General features: G+C 44.3%; 1 protein-coding gene across 3 annotated transcripts in view; it reads right to left on the reverse strand.

The window, feature by feature from the left end:
- Nucleotides 1–12,928: 12,928 nt before the first annotated feature.
- CYLD (CYLD lysine 63 deubiquitinase) overlaps nt 12,929–21,675 on the reverse strand; it is a 39,738-nt gene continuing 30,991 nt past the window's right edge. For all 3 annotated transcript variants that reach the window (XM_066637022.1, XM_066637020.1, XM_066637021.1), the window contains exons 13-17: nt 21,184–21,316; nt 20,221–20,329; nt 19,552–19,670; nt 19,157–19,373; nt 12,929–17,999 (exon numbers count right to left, since the gene is read on the reverse strand). In XM_066637022.1, coding sequence (XP_066493119.1) covers nt 17,815–17,999; nt 19,157–19,373; nt 19,552–19,670; nt 20,221–20,329; nt 21,184–21,316 — 763 coding nt within the window. In that variant the 3' untranslated portion in view covers nt 12,929–17,814. The remainder of the gene's footprint in view (nt 18,000–19,156; nt 19,374–19,551; nt 19,671–20,220; nt 20,330–21,183; nt 21,317–21,675) is intronic.

Consider the following 21,675-nt stretch of genomic DNA (forward strand, 5'->3'; position numbering starts at 1 on the left):
CAGGGAAAGGTGCAACATATAATAAGTGGCAATCACGGACGAGGGCCGCACGAAACTACCTGCCAACTTCAGTTCATGCCGGCAATTTTCAGACAATGCCACATGTTATGTTCAAAGCGAAATTCATTTGTCCATCTAATAACAGAGATGGGCAGATATTAAAGGGCTCGGTTTTTGTTAAAGAAATGTTTCATCTCACCGTAATAATTCCGAGTCCAGTCAGGGGGCTGAGTCACTTGCTTGCAGGTAAGAGTTATTACGTTTTCAAAAGCAGTTGAGAGGAGCAATTTTCCTTGGAGGATCAGGAAAGCAAACTTTTTATTCATGACATGAAAGGAGGAGAGAGCCCCTTGCCCTGCTTGAGGTTCTCTCTCTCTCTCTCTCTCTCTCACACACACACACACACACACACACACACACACACAACCTTCTGAACTGGCAAGACCATAACAGTCAGAACCCATCAAAGTCTAGAGCAGGCTGAAGTGGAGATGGCCAGCCTTTGGGGCATAGGAGTCAATTCAAGCCTGGGTTTCATACCAGTCAAGGATAAGAAGAGAAGTTCACCTCTGGAGCAGAGTTTCTCAATGTTTGTCCCCCAATGTGCCACTTTGCACAGTTCACCTCTTGGAAGTACCACCAGAAGTAACTGGTGATCGTGTTATCGCCAGTTACTTCCAGTTTGGGAGCCCAGGCACAATGTGACACCAGTAAGAGGTTCAGGGTGAATGGGATGGCTTTTTCGAGCATGTGAAAAGCACATACCAAAGTTCTGCCCACTGACAGCCCAATACTATCCACACTTTCCTGGGAGTAAGCCTCATTGACTCTAATGGGACTTACTTCTGAGTAGACGTGCATAGGACTGGGCTCTGAGCCTCCTGCTGCTGCTTGTTGCATTGTGTTGCTGGTCTGACTGGCAGGTGGCAGGGGTCTGGAGATCCCGTGTGTACCACTGGACACCACCTCAAGTACCACTGATGGTATGAGTACCACTGGTTGAGAAACACTGCTCTAGAGTGCATCGCAGTGCACATTCAGCTGGACATAAGAAGAGTCTGACGTGATTGGGTTGGATTTGAATTGATCTGCATTTTGTACATTCAGATGAAATTTTAATTAATTTTACTCAGCAGATGTTTGAAGGCAGCTATCTGGCTTGGCACGTGCAGCTGCACTCATGGAGGCAGTGTTTGGGAAAGAGCCATGTTTTCCATAATAAGCATGGCATGATAGAAAGCCCCAGCCCATGGAGTAAATGCTATAAAGGTTCAAATGGAAACTGAAAGTTGGCAAGAGCAACTGGCTCCAGGTCAGAGGGAGGTATCTCAATACGTGGGCCCCCTCCCTCATTTACATAAGAACATCAGAAGAGCCCCACTGTATCAGGCCAAAGGCCCATTTACACCAGCTTCCTGTATCTCACAGTGGCCCACCAAATGCTTCTGGGAGTACTCAAGACAACAAGATACCTGCATCCTGGTGTCACTCCCTTGCGTCATGCATTCAGCGGTAGCCTACTTCTAGAACCAGGATGATGCATATAGCCATCATGGCTTGTAACCTGTGATGAACTTTTCCTCCATAAATTTTCCCAATCCCCTTTTAAAAGCATCTAGGCCAAACACCATCACCACATCCTATGGCAAGGAATTCCACAAGTAAGCCTAACTATACCCCTTCTTCTCTCCAAAAACATCCCTCAACAGCTTTTCTTTTAGAAAAATAAAAAGAACCACCATGTGCCATCCAGTAGGGCACCAGCTGGAACACTGCCCTGCTCTGTCTAAGGAAAGAGTATACCCAACACTTCCTGCTGGCCACACATTGCAGAAGTGAGCAACAGGCCCATGATGTGCCTCTGTAGCTTGTCCACCATTAATGAGCTTCTCTTTGAGGAACATCGGATAAGCTTCCATAGAGCCCAAGAAACCCCCAGAACTAGGGTTGGCTCCAAAATCTCCCCCCCCCCCCAAAAGACATTTGAAGCAAGGTTCAAGGTTCCTCCCAAGAAGAACCATATATGAACTTTTAGGGGAAACCAAACAAATGTCTACAAGACAAGTGAAATTCACCAGGGGTTTCCCCAGAATGTGATTTAGAAGCCACTGAACAAGGTTGGCCATAGAACAGACAGACCTGACTCAATTTATTGTTTGTTTCCTGAGCTTAAGTTGTGCAAGCTCGACTTGGCAGGGCTTTTTTCCTGCTTATTAGTTTGGGAAAAATCTCTCTGTGAAAAATAAATGGTGCTGTCTGGGGCCTTCATTCTCAAAAGTGTATGTTTTTAATTTCTCTTGAGTAAAGTTTGGGGAGGTGGGGTCATAGCACATCGTCAACTTGCTCCGAGGGCTGTCAACCCTCCCGACTGGCAAATGGTTAACAGTAAGCAACAGATTTATAACCTGACATAATTAATTGCCTAGATAGTGACATTTCCCATATTATAGACAATTGTGAATTATGGGCCCAGCTGCGAGCCTTCTCATTCGCTGAAATCGGTTGATAAATATGTTTATTTGGGGTCAACCCAGCCTCATCCATTAGAAATATTGTTTTTTCTAAACATTACATTGATTTAATTTAGCTCTAATCAATTTTAAATGGTTCTGACAATTAACAAAAGCTTCAAATATGACCTTAAAGTAATAGGATTCATTAGCTATGTTTAGGATTAAACTTATCCTAATAGGGCCATTTTTCTTCCAAAGACTGACCGCTGGTCAGTCAAAATGAAATCAATTATTATAAATTATACAGTTTAAGTTGATTACGTAGTGCCTGCTAATTTGTATAAATAAGGACGTCAAACAATGGAAGTCATTTATTAATAACTCGTTCTATCCTGGGGCCCCCCGTATCATACTTTGCAGTACAGCTGCAGGGTCATCTGTTAAATATAAAGTGTTATATTCTCTGCTGCCAGGCATGTATGCTAATTAAACCCATAATTAATTGTAACAGTTATAGTTAAAGTCAAAACGCTGACAGCCTTTCTTGCCCTATTATTCATGGTAATCAACAGAATCAAAAGAGAAGCTAATCAACAATTCATATGCTGGCGAGGGGATCAGGATACGACAGCCGCCCCCAAAGACAGCTGGTACCCGCAGGTCCTTGGGACACAATAAGAAACATAAACCTCTCAAATTGCGACACTTCAACGTGAACTTGTCTCTATTGTGCAGCGACACAAATACGGGCATAAGTCATATTTAAGAGTTCAAAACCTTGGCCCTTGGCTACAGCGTGTGCAGGAAGAACCATGCAAATGGACATGCCAAGAGGGGCAAAATGGATCACCTCTGAACAGATCACTTCTGATCTGAAACAGATCGTGAAGCAGGTTGCCACAACACTGGGCTGCAGTACAAAAAATGCATGTTGCAAGGAGCAGCATTTAGTCATTTACTTTCTGGTGGAAGGGAGAAGCTCTTTTTCTCTCTCCCTCTCTTTTTGTGCGCTGCTCTGTCCCCAAGTGTAGTACATTCACTCAGGGGCATATCCAGGGGCTGTGGAGCTCAGGGTAGCAATGGTGTGATGTCACTCAACATAATGACATCGTGCGACGCAACTTCCAGCAAAGCGCCAGGAGCGTGCACACACTCACAGTGGTGGCTGGGGCCAGATCACCAGGCAGCAGGTGCTCTAATTGCTTCATGACATGGGAAGCAACGGGAGCACGTGTGCACTCGCAGCAGTGGCTGGGGTGATTTTGCCCCAGCTGCCATGGTGAAAATCGCCCCAGCTGCTGCTGTGACTGCCCACATGCTGCAGTCACTTCCTGACTCAGGAAGTGACTGGAGTGTGCAGGTAATCACAGGGGCAGCTGGCACCTCCCTTCAAATAGTGCCCAGGGGTCGAGCTGTGGCTTGCCATACCCTGGATACGCCACTGCATTCCCTTTCCCATATGAGCAAAGGGCTAAACTTGAAGACATCACTATAGTCAAGGGTATGTCTGCACCCAAACCTAAGTAATCCCAGAGTCTAAGATGGAGGCAGCTTTTGCTCCCCGTTCAACTGGGCCCCAGATTGGATCTGGTTGACTTTGCCTCATAAGCAGGGCCTCTGAGAGGAATTTTATCAGGGGGTACGACGTTTCTTTCGGGCCCCTTCCCAGAGGGGGAGGGGGGCAATGGGAGCAGGCAGAATGGGAGACAAAAGAAGGCAAAGGGAGGGTGCTGATAGCTAGAATAGTCTTTGAAACTCAGGTCTACCAGGCTTCTTGATGTGGAGCCCAGGTCTACAAAACCATGCGGCGTTGGCAGCTGGATAAAGTAATATGGAAAACCAAACACAGTCTCTCTAAAATCTTTGAAGTATAGCAAATCATTGCAGAAAATTAGCAAAGTTGTAGTTGGAGTCACACTAGAATGGACAGTGTCCTATGTGCACCAAAATAAATCTCTGCAGCAACTGTAGCCCCACAGCTGGATCCCTGAGCTCCTATACAGTCCTTCATGGTTATTGGATCCACAAGCCAAAGAACTGCTGTAGAAGGCCAGCTTCCTCCCAGATGCGATACAGTGTTAAGGAGGGTCATGGATGCATTCCTGGGCCCCGTGTGCATGGCTTGCAGCAGCAGTTGCCACTGCATGCCCACAGTTGTGCCCCCAACATCATGTGCAGGCAGCAAGTTCAGGTGAGATAAGAAAATGTCAGATCCCAGGAACTTTCTGGGCCCCCTTCTTTGACTCCTGGGCCCCCTTTCTGAACTTGGGCCAGGGTACAAATTACCCCCTTTACCCCCCTCTTCTAGGCCCTGCTCGTAAGACTCAGAGCAAGAAGACAACAGAGGCATCAAGCAGTTCTGTGTACATTTTTTTAGAGGGGTTCCATATCCTTTTAGAGCACCGGTTCCCAACCCGTGGTCTTTTTACCACAGGTGGTCCACGTGAATGCTCCAACTCTAAACATAAAGAAGTAAAGCCATGAGGAACTGCTCTTTACATACACTGAGAAGGAAAACTACTCTGAATAGGCAGGAGGTGTGGTGGTTGAGCCGCACCTGCCCAAAGAAAGCTAAGCAGGTCTATCTGTGGTTGAGACTCTGGATGGAAACAGGAAACCTGCTGACAGATATGAAGGCACACTGTGAGAGAGTGTGAAATGCAGAGGAGTTGGCTAGAGTTGGACAACATCTTGAGCACCGGCCGCGGCTACTGTGAGAGAATGCTTAAAAGAGCAAAGCAGACCCAGGATGATGGCTGCACTGGGACAGAGAACGTCTGGCAAACTGTGCAATTTCCTCCCACAGAACAATACTTTAAAAACCCCATTGAAAAATGTTGGTTTCGAACTAGCCTGCCTGTGTAAACCACCTTGAATGCTGTGTAAAAACAGAGAAAGGCAGCAAATAAATAAGTGCAGCATACCTTTTCTGCAAGTTACCACAGGGGTTTAGCAACAAGGGGGCAACCAGGGGGGCAAGCTACATACATGTTCCACCCCACATGGTGTTGAGCTGAAACCTGGTATTCCACTAAAACTTTTGGAATGCTCACCTAACTTCGCCCTTGATTTTGGAATACAAACCTGTACTTGATCTTGTTTCTGAAACTGTTCATTAGTTAATTAACTATTAATTAGTGTTACTAATTCTCCTTTGCTCAACTTTCTAAATTTCCAAATGTTTGACTGAGCCTATGAACTGGATCAGGGCAGGCTTTAAGCCAATTGGACAAATTGCTCCCAACCGGGCCTTGCACTGAAGGAGGCCTCCTGCTAGGGTCATCTATTCTTGTCTTGCATGCTGTTTGATATTAAAATGCACTTAGATCCATTTGGTCCATTTATGCACATACACTTTTTAAGTACGCATTTTGATTGCTTTCCATCCTATCATAGACATATACAGTTCTAGGAGAGGATCACTCGAACCCTGGCCTGGGGGCTGGATCTGGGGATTGGACGAACCTGTCCACCCAGTAAGTGAAATTTACCATTCTGCTCCTGAGTGGCATCTGGGTAGACCTAGGCACGAGGACACTCTGGGTAGTCGCTTCCCTGTCGCACAGCTTTCTGGGATGCCAGGCAATAGATGTGACTGCCCAGAGTGTCCTAGTGCCCAAATCTACCCCGATGATGAGCCGCGCAGGGGCAGAACAGAAAGCTGCGGTCTGGGCAGGGACCGCATTTCAGGTGCACAGTAGTAGTTGCGAGTTTGGGTGCCGCTGTTCTAGAATACATTTTATTTATATCTCTAAGAGTCAACAAGCTGGCTATGAACCTGGGGCCCTGCAGCTTCTAAGGCCAGCCCTGAACAAGATGATCCATTGGTTTCATTCATTTGTATGTCTGATGCTGCTAATGACAGACAGCAGAAATGGGACAGTGCATGAAGCTGCCTTCAACAGAGTCTGGTCATTGGTCCATCTAAGCCAGTGTTACCATCCCTGACTGGCAAAAGCACATCAGAGCTTGGGGTCAGGAGACGCTGGGGACTGAAGCTTGGGTCCCTCTAAGCTGCAGCCTTGTCCCCACACCTCCACCCACAAAAGCAAAGGTCCGACATCCTATCAAGCACTTGTGCTTTTTCAAATAACCAAATTTGGCAGCAGCCCCCTCCCTCGCCCCTTCCCCCCCCCTTACTGAGCTGAAGTTAATGGCTGGCTGAAAAGTATGTCAACACAACAGCTGGAGAGCAACACTTCGTTGCCGCTTTATGTGACAGCATATGCCAGCCACTCAGAACATGTGATAATTCAAACTGGAGCCGATACGACAATAGCAGATGGGCTGGAGCATTGTGATTCTCACTCCAGTTCCCAGCCCTTGAGGGATCACTAAATAAAATCAAAGCAGATGGACCATTACAAGCTCATTCGTGTTTGACTACAAGCACCTCCACATCCTGGAGCTGTGATATACGGCACCTTGGTATAAGATGACACGGGTGGGTAACATGACCTAATGAAAACAGCATCCGACTTGGCAAGTGAGGAATGAGGCGGAAGAAATATGCACAGCTCTATTTATCACAGAGTTGGTTGTCGCAGCAAGGGTGGCTTCCCTCTCCCTTTCCTCCTTTGGCTTTCATGTCGACACACTTGATGCTCTCTGCCTGGGAATTCCTCCAGAGGTCTGATCCACCAATCTGGGAAGAGTTGGTAGAGTCCTCACAACAGGAGTGGAGGCTGTGTGTGTGTGTGTGTTTAGGGTGGTGATACCATTTCAAAAGGCTCCCTCATGCAAAAGACACCACAATAGACAAGCCTTCCAGAAGGAGCTTAAACTATCAAAGACAAAAGTTCTGGAGTAGCCCTCTCCTTTAGTGCACCATTTTTCTATTTGCAATTAGCTTTTTCTCTGAAGTGGTACAGTCCATGCTGTAGTATCAGAACTCTACCACCTCAAATTCAGCAGCTTGCAATAGTCTTTCAGCAGACTTGCAGCCCAACTCTAGCCCAGGCCAGCATTGGCCTTTCTCTCACTGCCTGGGAGACAGCCACAGCAAACGTGCCATAAGGCACATCACAGCAGTCAGAAGCAGGGAGACAATGGTGGAGAGGCCAGCACAGGGAGACTCTGAGCCTCTGCCCCAGTGGGAGAAGCCCTGAGAGCCGGTGCGGGTAAGCTCCTTGCCGAGAAATGGGAAGGCAGAGGAGCCACATCACCATCCCTGGAGGAAGGGAAGGAGACAGAATGTGACAAAAATAAACGTGTTGCAAGTTACACCAGGGAGGGACTACTAGGAGAGAGCCAATATTGGACCTGGAACCATCAGCAGAGGGTCATCTCTTTCCCAGGGATCTGCTTTTTAAAGGTAATCAGTTTCATGTGCCTCCATCTTTAAATATCCAGAGTGGGAAAGTCATGGAAGAGCCGATAACGCAGTAGTGATAATGAAGCCCAGAGACGAGCATTATGGGTAGGATCCATAGGATAGTCAAATTCATTTACAGCCTAACAGCTGTTGGATTGCACCCACCATGGAAAGATAGTCACCTGGCTTGAAAGAGACAGGAAGGGGGAGAGAAAATCTGTTCACCTTTGGGCATACCGCTGTGCACTTCTTCATAGCTGCTGCTGCTGCTAGTCTAATTATACATTTAAATACTGCATTATGCGCTGATTTATTGCAGTTGAGGCCTGGGAATGGAATTATCTTTGCAAATTGCTTCCATAGGCCTGAGATCAAAAGAGCACAGAGACTCCCACCAAAAGAAGCCTTTCATTTATACAGGTAAACACTGCAGCCAGTTATAGCTTGGTGCAAAGGGGAAAAAAGGATGCGATGATCTTTGTAGAAGGACAAACAAGATAATGAACAGGGGACTTGGGATTCTCTTGCCTCTTATGGAAAAAAAACTGAAAGGAAAAAGCCTGAAACCCCAAGCAGAAAATGACACATCAGCAACACCAAAGTAGCTAGTGTGTGACCCCTTTGAGAAATGTTGCACTAACATATGGGCCAACCTTCTAATGTACCCAAAATATGGATAAGGACCTACTAGGTGAGTCATGAGCCAATCTCAGGTGGGCTGTGTAGCATCTCACTCAGCCATCACTGAAAATGCAGAGCTGGTGGGTAGGTGAGGCTCCCAGTGGCAGAGGCAGGATGCTTTGCCTTGTATAGGTGGGAAGCTGCGATGCTGGAAAGGGGGGAGGGCTGTGAGGTCGGAGAAGGATCCAAGCCTGCGTTGATGTCCAAGCTGCAACATTTGAATTTCAAACTATGCAAAACAACAGCACGAGCTGTGTGATGGGACCTTTGGCTGATTAGCTTAGGTTTGAAACCTAAATTAATTATGTCACTTCAAGCCATGGCATCACTTCCAGGTTAATGACATCATGGTGGGTCCTGACAAACTGTCATTATAAAAAGTGGGTCCCGGTACTAAAAAGTTTGAGAACCACTGTGTCCCTGAATTTACAGACAACAGTTGTACTTGTAAATCTACACCCGTCCTTCTTTTCCAATCCAGGGAAGAGCATGCATAATTTTGTGTCTCAATCATGTCTCCCCTCAGGCAGTTGCGTGCCTGCCATAGGCTGACCTGGGGCAAATGTCCCGAGCGCCAGCCTCTAGGGCCTGTGGAAGTCTCTCTGAGGCTCCTGACAGGGGCAGAAATTGTGCTTCCGGTTTGCCGGAAGCAGTTTTTATAGCGCTGGGGAACCTCACAGAGGTTTCCCAGCATGGGAGGAGGTCACATGAGGCTCTGTGAGCCTCTGATAAATGGGGGGGGGAATTTTTGCCCTACGGGGGCGGCAACAGCCTGCAGGGGGGGCGCCCTCGTGGAGCTCTGCCCCAGATTCTCTGTACATGGGGACTTTCTGCACATGGGGAGAGCTGTCATTTTAAGAAGTGGGTCTCGGTGCTAAAAAGGTTTGAGAACCACTGCTGTAGAGAATACCAAGCAAGTTGGTATACCAAGCAATCTGATTCAGTATATGACACTGTTGTGAATTTCACTGCCTGCAAATCAGGTGGTGAAATTGGAAGCACTAATTTTTGAAACACGTTCCCCTTGTCTGGAGGAAGCTCTCTGTTCCTTCTGCTGGTTCTTCAAAGCCTTTCCTTGTGCCAATTTGTCTCTGTCTCTCTTCAATCTTAAGGAGGAGGGTCTGTGCCAGTTGGCTTCCATCCCAATGGCTTCCATACGCCAAGCATTCAGAGAGCAAGCAAATGGTTCCGTCAAGGTCCGTTGAGAAGGAGACACAGAGCCTAGTGTCGCAAGCTTATTGATGACAGCATAGCCTCCGAGTTAAAGGCTCCATCCAGAGTTCACAGCTATTGAAACAAGGCAGGATGCTGTGCTGGGCAAAATTATTATTGCTCCCATGAGCAAATTAAAATCCAGTGTTCCTCCCTCTCCCTGTGGCAGCATATCCTAATAGGACATTAAATAAGCAACAGTCACTTGGGATACTATGAGTCATTTCTCAACTCACTGTCCTATCGCCATCATATTTCTGACCAGTGGTTTCCAAATTTGGACAGCTGACCTATTTCCAACTTGGGGCTCTGTGGGAAATTAGTGATAAGCGATTGGTTTATCCCAACAGGCCCACAGGCATCCTGGCACCCAAGGTTGTATGCCAAATGCTGCCCCCCCCTTACCTGGTGACATATCAGTGTCTTCTCTTCTGCTCCCTGGATTGGAAAAGAAGTTCGTTGCAAGCCCTGGCAGGGAAGCACCACTTTAGAGTGAACCAGAACATTTCCACTGCCTGTGATTGTTGTAAGAAAACACACAAGTCACCAATTTTCAATATTTTTCTTCTCACAGATCATTGACCACTATGGTCTTCTCTATGGTCTCCATCTCTTGTGACATCACTTCTGGCTTCCTGGAGACTCTTCCGAGTTCTGCATCTCTTTCTAGGACAACTGTCCATAGTAGCAAATTTCCTGTTCCTATTCCGTATCTATTTGTTACTACAGAATTGTCCTAGAAACAGAGGAACATAAGTTCAGTGGTTTTCAACCATTTTGCTCCAAACTCCAGCAGCAGACCTGTGGACTTTTCACAGCACACAGTGCCACAGCACACCAGCTGTACAATCCACATGAAGCACTCTGAACACTCAGAAATGCTACACAACTATTACATTTTTATTAGAAGAGAAAGGGTCAGTGGGGCACATGTGGGAGGCCAGATTCAAATCTTTGTTCAATCATACTGGTTTCCAGCAGTCTTCTGGCATCCCTTGCTCCCAGTCTATCCACAAAAGGGTTGCAAAGATAAAATGCCTATCATAACTACCTCTCTAAGCTTCTTGGAGAACGCATGGAATTAAAAATAAATAGAAATTTGAACATTAAAGTACCATACACATTTTTTAAAATCTGCAATTATAACAGCTATTCTGTTGTGCACACTCAACTGCTAGTATTGTAAAGGATCGGAGATAACGCAAACCAATTAATTGGCACTTGAAAGAAAAATTAATGCAATTTAGCTGCATACTTTTTTTTTAAACAGAGAATTAGACTGTTCCAAGTGTTGGAGGGGGAATTCAGTTGGCAGTTATGACTTTCCACCACAAGATGGCACCTGAGGCACACATTTTAACCTCAGTGTGGCAATAAGCCTTGGAGAGCAAAATATTTGCCTTCTGAATGCCAAGGCAAGGGGTTGAAAGCAAGGGGTTTCAAGCTGTTTGTGTGCTTGGTTTTAAACAGGAGGAGGGCAACAGAAGTTGAAGATGGTTCTGTGTGCAACAAATGTTCATTTGCCAGTTATTGCACAGAAAAGGAAACATACACAAGTAGCAAAAGAGACAAGTGTATTTTATGAGCCTGACGTGGACCAGTAGGGCTAAAGCAAACAACTTGTGGACTGGAGATCATTCATACAACATGGCTTCCAGTAGCTCAACCTTTTCAGGAGCCCCCTCTGCAGCCTACAAAGCAGCAACCTCAGAATGGAACAATACTTATTTGTGTAGCCATTGAGTGTGGTTTTGCATGCATTTTCTTGATGCTGCTCCTACAACTATCCTTAAAGGTGAGTACATTATTCCCATAGTACTGATGAGGAAGACAGAGACTGAGATGGAGCAGCTTGCTAAAGGCCACCAGGTAAGTTATGGCAGAGGTGAAAATGATATTGAAACTGAAACACCGATTCGCAGCTCTATCCCTTAGATAAGGGGGTTCCCAAAGTAAGTGTTGCGATGCCTTAGGGCAAGGGTGTCCAAACTTTTTGACAGGAGGGTCCTTTATGACAGGAGGGCCACATCATTGCTCTGACACTGTGTTGGGGGCCAGGAAAAAAAGAATTTACATTTCAAATTTGAATAAATTTACATAAATGAATATATTAGAGATGGAACTTATATGAATGAAGGTCTTGCAATAACACAAGGTCTATAAAAGGCCTTGCACAAAGCAAGACCGACTTCTCCTTTGCTGCCATTGCTGCATCACAGACGTGAAACAGCAAGCAGTGGAGGGAGCCCTCGTCCCACAGATCACGCAAGAGGCTGAACAGTTGGCCGTTACTGAGAACAGTTGTGTTGGGCCAGTGCGGACTGCAGCAAGTCTCTGGAGAGCCAGAGGCTCATTGGAGACTGGGGGATCACTGTGGGCTGGATTGGGAGTCCTCATTGGCCCCAGGGCTGGGGTGTGGGCACCCCTGCCTCTGGGCAGTGGTTCCCAAACTTGCTGGATCAGCAATACGCTCGGGACCAGTAAGTGAATGACAATGGTGCAAAACATGTCATGAGATGACATAACCATCATTCACTGCCTGGTTCCGAGACCTAACTAAGCTTCGAAATGGTCAGAACAGGTGGGAGGAATTTTCAGAGTGCATGGTTTTTGCACAGTGCAACTCTGCCACACTGAGCCTCTTGCCACAGTCTGGAGTCTTGTGGCGCAGTCCCACAGCAGGCAGCAGGTGGCCCATGATGTTGTAATGTGCTATGACACACAGAATGAGAACTGCTGCCTTAGGGCATTGTGCCACATTCACAGGGGTGCTGTGGGATTGCCCCAGTGGCCCTCCTATCCGTTTCTCTGGGTGCCACCATCTTAGATCTTGTGAAGTTTCCAGAGATCCAGGATAGCAGCATCCAAATTTCAAGAACTTTGGGCACCAATATCTTGGATCCAGCAAGATTTCACAAGATCCAAGATGGCACTGCTTGGTTAAGCCAGGTAGAAGATGGTAGAGGGGTGTTGTGACCCAGGTAAGTTTGGAACCACTGCATTAGATACTCTACCACACCAGCTCTCTCAATGAAGTCAGCATGAAAGATAATGCCAATGCAGATGGTCACATGCACAAAGGAAACTGTCTTCTACTGAGTCATATCACCAACTGGTCAACCTTGTTCAGTATTGTTTTCTCTGGGCTGACAGGGGACAGCAGCTGTTCTAGAAATTCAGGCAGTCAATCCCAAAGTCATGCCATTTGTGCACTGGAGGTTTTTGAATACAACACATGGTTGCGAGGCAGTTCAGTGTGCTTCCACTCTTACTAGAAGTATACTTTATTGCGCCAAGGATCTTGTCTACAAAAAGCTCAGGTCTCAAGGTTATAAAGCCACACTTGTGTACCCCCTGTGCAGCACATGGACACATTCCATTGCCCGGCACAAAACCATCCCCACTACAAAAAACGGTGGAACACATTTCTTGCACATTAAAATTGTCTCTTCCACCATCCAATACCTTTCAAGTCCCCAAAGAAAGGAGGTAGCCGTACAAACAGTAAGTTTAATAAATATTAATAAAGAAATAGGATATGGTACAGACTCTTCTTCTCTGGGAAATTAAGGCTTCATTTACAACCCAATATAGCGGCTTCTTGACGTTCCTGGTGGAGGCAATCTACTGAGGAGGCAACTGCACTGGACACAGGAGGTTTATTTAACAAAAAATACCAAGAATTGTGCAAGCCAATGCAGAACACGCTTTGTTACAATGGCAGAATAAATAAGTCGAAAACCTTAAAATCAGCAGCCTCGCTCAAAAGTAGAAGTCGTGTTCAACCTTCAAGTTGCACTCAAAAGCAGTTCTTTCACGACAACCTCATACCCGGGAACACAAAGTTTGTGTTTTGACATTCTGCTAACATAAAGTCTGTATGAAAAGTGCAACATGACTGAAAACAGGATGACTGCACATCCATGGATTATTTCCTTCCCCTATACACAGCATCTCTTTTCAATGTTCACATTGTACATTAACACATGAAGGCATTAAGAGCACAGTATCTGAATGCCAAGGGTTCAAGAACGCATGAAAGTGGAGAGGGATGATATTAGAAAAAGAGGACACCACCCGTCAACTTTGCCCTGCTGTACCTCACATTCAAGAAGGAGAAGACCAGACATGCATGTTCACCATGCAAAGACTGCAATGCCAAGAATGAACATTGGGAGGAAAGTCACCAGAGATTGAATGGTAAGGACTGAGCTTTTCAGAGGCAAAAGTTTGCTCGCACAGCTGCAAGTCGTTGCACCATACAATGCACTGATCCAGCTGAGCCAAGAAGCAACATTTAAAAGTGCTGATAAACGAAATATTTCTCTTCCTGATGACTACTGAAGGAAGGCATACTTTATGTGGTCACAAACTGGCCCTACACACCGACACCATGTCTAGTCTGAACATTTCCATGTGGTTCAAAAACATAACTTCTTTTTGGGCCAAGACAAGGGTGAATACTACAAGAGAAGTGGGACAAAGATGGCAACTTTCACTCTGGTCTTTTTTGAAATTTAAGGCTTCTTGTAGAGTAAGGACCAGTAGCCAAGCCAGTAAAATAGAGGGAGTGCTTAAAGTAGCTGATTTTTTTTTTCAATATCACTTTCTAAGTAATAGGATTGTGACCACTGTAAATTGATACACAAGGAATTAGAAAGTAAGCATTTTCAGGAAACTGAAAAGAGGAGTTTGGGGTTTCTAGCAAGTAGTGGAAATCGACTAACTAAAAGCCAAACTACAGATTATGCCATAGTCATGTGTAGCAACCGCCAGGTCATCTCTTCTCCATTGCAAAAATGTTTTGCAAAAGGAATGGGGAACAGAAAGGGATGCTTAACCTCCTGCCAGCCACTCTGCCCTGAAACAGCCCTCTAAAGTTGCTTCCCCCAGCATTCCAAACATAGGCCCAGAACCCCCCAAAAAGAAAAAAGGCATGGAGGAAGGAGTTTCAGGGGAAGTCAGGTATCCAATTCCCACCACCTCTTCTCTGCTGCAAAAACACCCTCCTACCCAAGGTTGCTTTGCAACAAAGGGACTGACAACCAGTGGTCACTGGTTATCTCCAATGGCAAAGGCTTATTGAAGGGTGCTTGGTTTTAAGATTGTAAAATATATTTGATTTTTGTAGCCCATTGCATCCTGAAGCCCTAGAGTGATACTAAAACAAACTCATGAATCAGAGTCAGAAAGTGACACAGTAAGCTCTGAACTTGGCCTTACCAATCCAACTGTACATTTGTGCTAAAATTTAGGGCCATGCCTGCATGGCCCAAACATTTTCCTCAAACTGCTTTGATCCTTCACTAAGACAACTAAAGGAGCAATTCACACATTATGCTGTTCCCAGATACAGAATGTCTGTACTTGGGTACACGTTTCCATGTGATGACTACCTTGGCTTCAATTATCTGGGTACTACGTATACAAATTGTACCTGCACTGGATAAATGTACTCAGATACACACTAAAATTGACTGTACCCAGATACAACCAGGTATAGTTTTAAGAGTTATTCACACACATCAGGTGCACTCAGGATGTAGAAGCCACTTCCAAAGTACAGGAAAATTAGCCATGGACCAGATTGGGAAGAAATGGGAGAAAAGATACAAAATGAAGGTAGTCGGGGAGAAAAACCAGCAGGGGGCAAAAAAGCAGGAGAGTGGTATAGAGCAGCTAGAAGAGTTAAGAGCAATGCTGGGACAAAAACAAATTTGGTCTCCATCTCCTTCCATACACAGCTTCTAGAAACTCTGGCCACCTACTACTTTGCAACCATTTAGCAAGGGCCAGTTTAGACGACCCTATGCACAGAGAGGGAGAGCAGGATGACTGGATTTTTATGGGAGTGCTACGCCTACATGAAGTGGAATCTGTGTGCATGCGTGCTCTATGCAAATAATATGCTCCATGCATGAAGATATTGCAGACCTGTTTGCACATCAGATGCTCTGAGCGTGCAAGCAGTACCCTATACCCAAGGCAGGTTTAAAGCATATATCTATTCTTTTCCATTAGTTTCCACAAAGAAAGTTGATCTCAAGGACTCGATGACTCACATGATATCCCCCCAGCTGAAAAATATTACACACTTAATTACAACACAGGCTACAGTCCACTGCTCCCTACAACATCCAAATTTTGTTCACACAAGACGTACAGTTAGCTGCACTTTAGAGAAAGTTATTCAGAAAGATATTTAAGGCAACTACAACAGATTTTTTTCTTCACTGCAAAGAACTAACAGTTCATAAAAAATATTCAATACTTGGATACTTGAAACTAACAAGTTGTGTTCTCCCCCCCCCATATATATAGTGAGCAGCAATTCAAAGTGATCTGACCCAAATTTAATCCTTTGAGATGATACAACACTTGATAGCAATCTTACAAAACAAAAAACATAAAAGGAATCAAACCCACTGCATATTCCCAGGCAGGAAACAAACAAAAAAACTCCAAACAAATCAGAAGCATCAGCATTCATTTTACAGGTTAGAGAATTTCATGTCAGTGACATTCCCTGAGGCTAAAAACTAATACTTTTAAGGTTGCCATCTTGCACCTGTGAATATTACACTTGGTTTTCTGTAGGGCCTACTTAAATGGTTGAAACTGAGTTTTGCCCCCTCAATTGAGATTTGAAAAATGCTGTCCACTCTACCTTATACATATGACGTGCCTGAAAGTCCCACATGGGCAACAAGCAATAAAAAGCAAGGCCTATATTTGTATTCTACTAACCACTGATTTCCCCCCCAAAGTAGGAAAACCCTTAGCAATAAGGCTCCTCCATGGCTAAGCCACTTCTACCCTCAATGAAGAACTGCAGTACATGCTCAGTAGACGGCTAGATTGTTTGTGCCCCAGATTTTCTCTTTAAACATGCTTACAAACTCACATACACACTTTTTAGAAAGGAGACTTTTTGGTTAACTTCCCTACTGATATTCTCAAAGCAATCTGAATTAACCTCACCACCTTCTTTCACCAAACACAAGTCATAGGATGGCCTTTTGGGTGCTTGCAAACAGAACTACATTTGGAGTCAAGACTTCCAAAAGGATTGGGCAGTGCCTGAAAAATAATAGTTTGGAAAATCAGGCACGGGGGAAATCTGGCTTCAGGAATTCTCAAAACACACGAGAAAACTGAAGTATAACAAGCAGTTTTAAAAATAGACTTCCATGAAAGCCAAGCTCAGAGACAGCATCAACAGCAGCCACAGAACACACCTTGGAATGATTTTGCCTGAGTGAGCACACTGCCAATGTTCTCCCAGAAGATGCAATCCACACAACCTGCTCAGAGAGCTCCTATGTAGCACATCTGGCTCACAAAATTGACTCTGAGCAAGTTGAGCAGATGATACAATCTGAAAAAATGTTTCTGCCTACTGGGATCACCCCAAAACCATCCCATGCTGGCAGAACATTCATTGGTCTAATTCTGACTGTTTCCTGAGACAACCACCAGGTACAAAATTGAAAAAAATGAGCATTCTTGATCTGCAGCAACGCAATTAAGATCAATTTACTGCACTCATGCTCTCAACTCAACACACTACAGATGCCAATCCATTTCAAGATCTAACTTCAGTAGGTCAAAACAGGCAAAGAAAATTTGAATGCCAAGATTTAGATCACCATACTGTGTCCGACAGAGATAAATACCCCTAACCACACAACCGGTACAATGCTGGAGAAACATGCAATGCAAGAATGAGTCCCTCCCGCATGGAACAGGCTTTGCGATTCCCGGGCTGAGGTCTACTCAGTTCATGCCACACACAGACTTCACCCCATGTACACAACAGCTTCTCAGAAACGCAGCCTAAACAGTTTTCATAGCTTCATTTAGACTTTTTATTTAACAAAACACACACACACACACACTCACAGACTCACACACACTTCCTAGAGTGCAAAAATGCTTATTAAGTACTTTAGTAACAGAACGCTGCATATAAAGCCTTTTCCTTTTCCTCCTTTAAAAATATTCACTTCCTTGGTCATATGCACTGGCTTTCCACGCCTTCGAAGCATCTGTTGCCGGCAACAGTCGCGCGAGCCAACGGCCCCAGCAAGCTTTCTTGGGTCACAGCTGCATCACTGGGAAGTCGCTCTCCTCCTTTCCAAGTGACAGACAGTTTCATTTGTATAAGCTCATGGTCGGACTCTGATACATGCACATGTAAGCGTCACAAAGTAGCCTCCGCGCACAGCCTTGGATCCGTCTGGAGTCCAGCGAGTGCAGTTCCTCAAGAGACATTTTCAGATATTCGCCAACTTCTGGGCATGGAGTCACCTGAGGAATGTTAAAGCCATTCTGGCCCCCTTGGAGGAAAAGAGAGATGACAAATTAAGTCAAGAGGGGAAAAACAATCCAAACTTCATTATCTTGTGAATGTGGATACTCATGAGCGCAAAACCTAGGGCAATCATTTATTATTAAATACATTTACATTTATGACATTCATAAACCATGAAGTAATTTACAAAAATACTGTGCAATCTTTGGCTGCTATTCATTTCAATGGGGAAAAAAGTAAAGTTTTATCCTTGGGAACAGCACTATAACCAGAAGAAAAACTGCTCTCTACTCCACTTATGGATAGGCTAGCTCTTGCCAGCATGGGTATTAATGAAAATGACATATACTATATATCACACCCCAGGGTCTTTACAGTATACAAACCTTCCCTCCACACATACACCACTGGACAGAGCTACTAACATTTTACTAATTAATGGATCACAAAAAAGATCAGATATACAAAATCTTTAAAGGAAGACTATTTAAAGGACCCACATCTCGGGTATGTTTTGTTCTTTGGGCTCAAAATGTTACATCCTATTTTTTATCCATTTTTTTTGTCAAGGTGGAACATCTTCTCCCACTTCCCCTCCTTTTTCATCCTCACAGTGATGTAGGTTATAACGAGAGACTGTAGTTGGCCCAAGATCAACCAGTGAGTTTCTCAGACAAGTGAATACTTGAACATGTCTCCCTAGTTCAATACTACACTACACTGGAGAACACACCTTGCAGTACAGGTTGTGTATCCCTTATCCGGTCTGCTTGGGGCAGGAAGTGATCCAGATTTTGTATTCTGAAATCTGGAAAAATATTTGCCCCAAGTGTGTTCAGACTTTTTGTGTTCACACTTCATTAATGCTCCTTCTTCAGTTGGTAATGTGCTGCCCTGTCGGCTTCCTCTGCTGGGTGAGTAGTGGCATTATACCAAGCAGAAGCAGGAAAAGTTAAAAGTCATGACCCCAAATATGTCTGGATTTCAGAATAGCCTGAATTTCGGATGTCCAAATAAGTGGTAATCAACCTGTACTATATTTTGGAGTTGTAGTAACACTGCACATCCTAGCATAACAGAACTAAAGGACGTTTTCAATAAAGAAAGCTTATTTCAAGTGCTGACCTAACAATGGTTCTCAAAGCACCACACAAGCCAGAAAAAAGGAAAAAAACAACATACCATCCCGATCTGCCATGCTGTCAAAGAAGAGCCAGGCAGAGTCCCCCTTGCCGTATTTAACAAAAGCCACATAGTGGCTCGTCTCTATACAAAGAACGGCAAACAACTCCATCTTTTGACAAGGTATACAGCCGTGTCTCCAGTCCCAATCTGGTAGGTCTTTAGGAAGAGACACTGGGTTGAATTTATGACTCTGCCTCTTGGGATGAAGATGAACCTACGATCAAGGAAGAAAGGTAGAATAAGCCCTTCACAAGATCAGCTTACTCCTTCCTGTTTCACAAAGGCACCCAGGTCTCTCAGTTCTGCCCATACGTCAGCCAATGCCAGTGGCACTTTCATTACTGAGTGACAAACAGACCCCATTCACTGATCCTACTGAAAAAGAAACTCACTTGCGTGTTGCAGGTTTTGCAAAACTGCTTGATCTTGCCAGCAGAAATGTCGGTATCTTCATAGCATTCTCGACATTCATACATCGCAAGTCCTCCACATATCCGGCACTGCCTAGGAGCTACATTGTGGGAATACAAAAAGGTCTGTTATCAAGGTTTTTTTGTGTGCCAAAAAAAATGCAGTCCTTCATTTAAAACAGAGAACACAACTATTTCTTAATAAAACTAACCGGCACAAACAAATTAAGATAACATATACCATGTGCCGAATAAATTGAAAAAGGTGCTATTGTAGGAAGTCTTGTGATGCTTCTGTATAAGACTAAGCATAGTCACTTTCTTCTCTCCCCCAAAGCAGCACAAACAGAACACATTTGTGTGCACACCTTACAGTTATATTCTGGGACTTTCTATGCTCTGAGACTTGGTTCATCTGTTTAAACACTCAAGCTGAATAATCAAAACCATTTCCCAGCCTAATAAAACATGATTAAATACTCAGGGCTCACAACAACTTCATTTTCTCACTCTCCAAAATGGAAGATGTTTGCAGGTGAACTTTTCAACCATATAGCATCCCAGCACCACAAGATACCAGATGGTAGCAATCTTCCAGAACAGCATAAGAATCAGTCCTGCCGTGCTATCGCCAAAAAGCCCAGCACTCACTGTCTTCCAGTAGGTCTGTGATATTTAATTCCAGGGATGGAAAGATCTTGTTGAACATTTTGAAGTCTTTTCCAAATCGAGGCATCTGAATAATCAGACAGGAGGGTGCCTAGCAAAAGCCAACAAAAACAAAACAGTGACCAGTAAGTTGAATAAGTGGATCTCAGAAGATCACAACTGCATTTAGCATCACTTGTGCAATGACTATACTAACAATTATCCTGGGCAATCATTAATGTACATACATCAATTGTTCATAGAGGCTTCAGAACTTCTTTTGGGGATTTGAACAAAAAAAATCTTATTACAATTCAATGAAAGTCAGCTTCCCTACTATGACTGTCATTTGCTACGACATGACAGAGGTCCAACATGTAGAATGCTATCAGGGAAAGGGTTGCCTCTGTCCAAAGTGAAAGGGGCGGCAGCTCGGGGGCAAGCCTTCTCTGTAGTGGCACCACAACTACAGAATTCCCTTCTAGGGGAATTAAGAAATACTCCCTCCCTCATGATTTTTTGGTGAGGGCTCAAAACATACCCAGGCATTTGGTTGATGGGTGGATATTTGCTCTCTATGCCTCTGCAACACTGCTGTGGCTTGACTGCTTCTATAGACTAATTTGATTCCCCAATGGCTCAATGATATAATAATAATAATAATAATAATAAAACTTTATTTTTATCCCGCCCTTCTCCCTAACGGGACCCAGGGCGGCTATGTGATATGTGTTGGGCTTTGCTTGGTTTTAACATTTCAATGTTAAATTAATGCTTTGATATTTTACTTCTTTTTTTCTTTTTACTTGTGATACATTTATTATGGAGCTTTGTAAGCCACCTTGGACATTTACTTTGGCATGGGAATGGCGGGATATAAATTTTTAAAATAATAATAAATAAAACAGTTACAGGAAAAGGCTGTATCCAACTCATAATAGCATGCGGCAAAGACATTCTCCAAACCTCTGCAAATTTCAAATTGCTGTTGATGAAAGACCACTCCAGTAATTGCTGAATTGTAGGAACTCCAACTTTCTCATTCTTGTCCATAAAAATTTGATAGAAGTAGCAATCCTGCACCTTTTGACCTGCTGATCTAAGAAGAGAATTAAAAAAAACAAATTTTGGTAAGTAGTGTTGAGGCTTAAAATGCTGATCAGAAGGGGACATTTAACTAGTTTGGCATACATTTGGGGGAATCTCTGGACTTGCTTCAAAATTGCCACACAAATTCCTTGATTTTAAAATATTAGTAGCTTTACAACGCTTATTGGTTTTATGGACAGGAGTTAAAAATGGGAATTTTCCACTCAGCTGATTAACACCTTGCCAACTATTAAAAATATTTATTTATTTCCTACCTTACATGCCTTTGGCAGTTTAAGGCAGCATACAATCTACAAAATGCAACATTTAAAAAAAAGCCTATCTGATGAACCCCATTCCACAACAGAA

Source organism: Tiliqua scincoides, chromosome 9 (genome assembly GCF_035046505.1).
Source record: "Tiliqua scincoides isolate rTilSci1 chromosome 9, rTilSci1.hap2, whole genome shotgun sequence".
Taxonomy (NCBI): Eukaryota; Metazoa; Chordata; class Lepidosauria; order Squamata; family Scincidae; genus Tiliqua; species Tiliqua scincoides.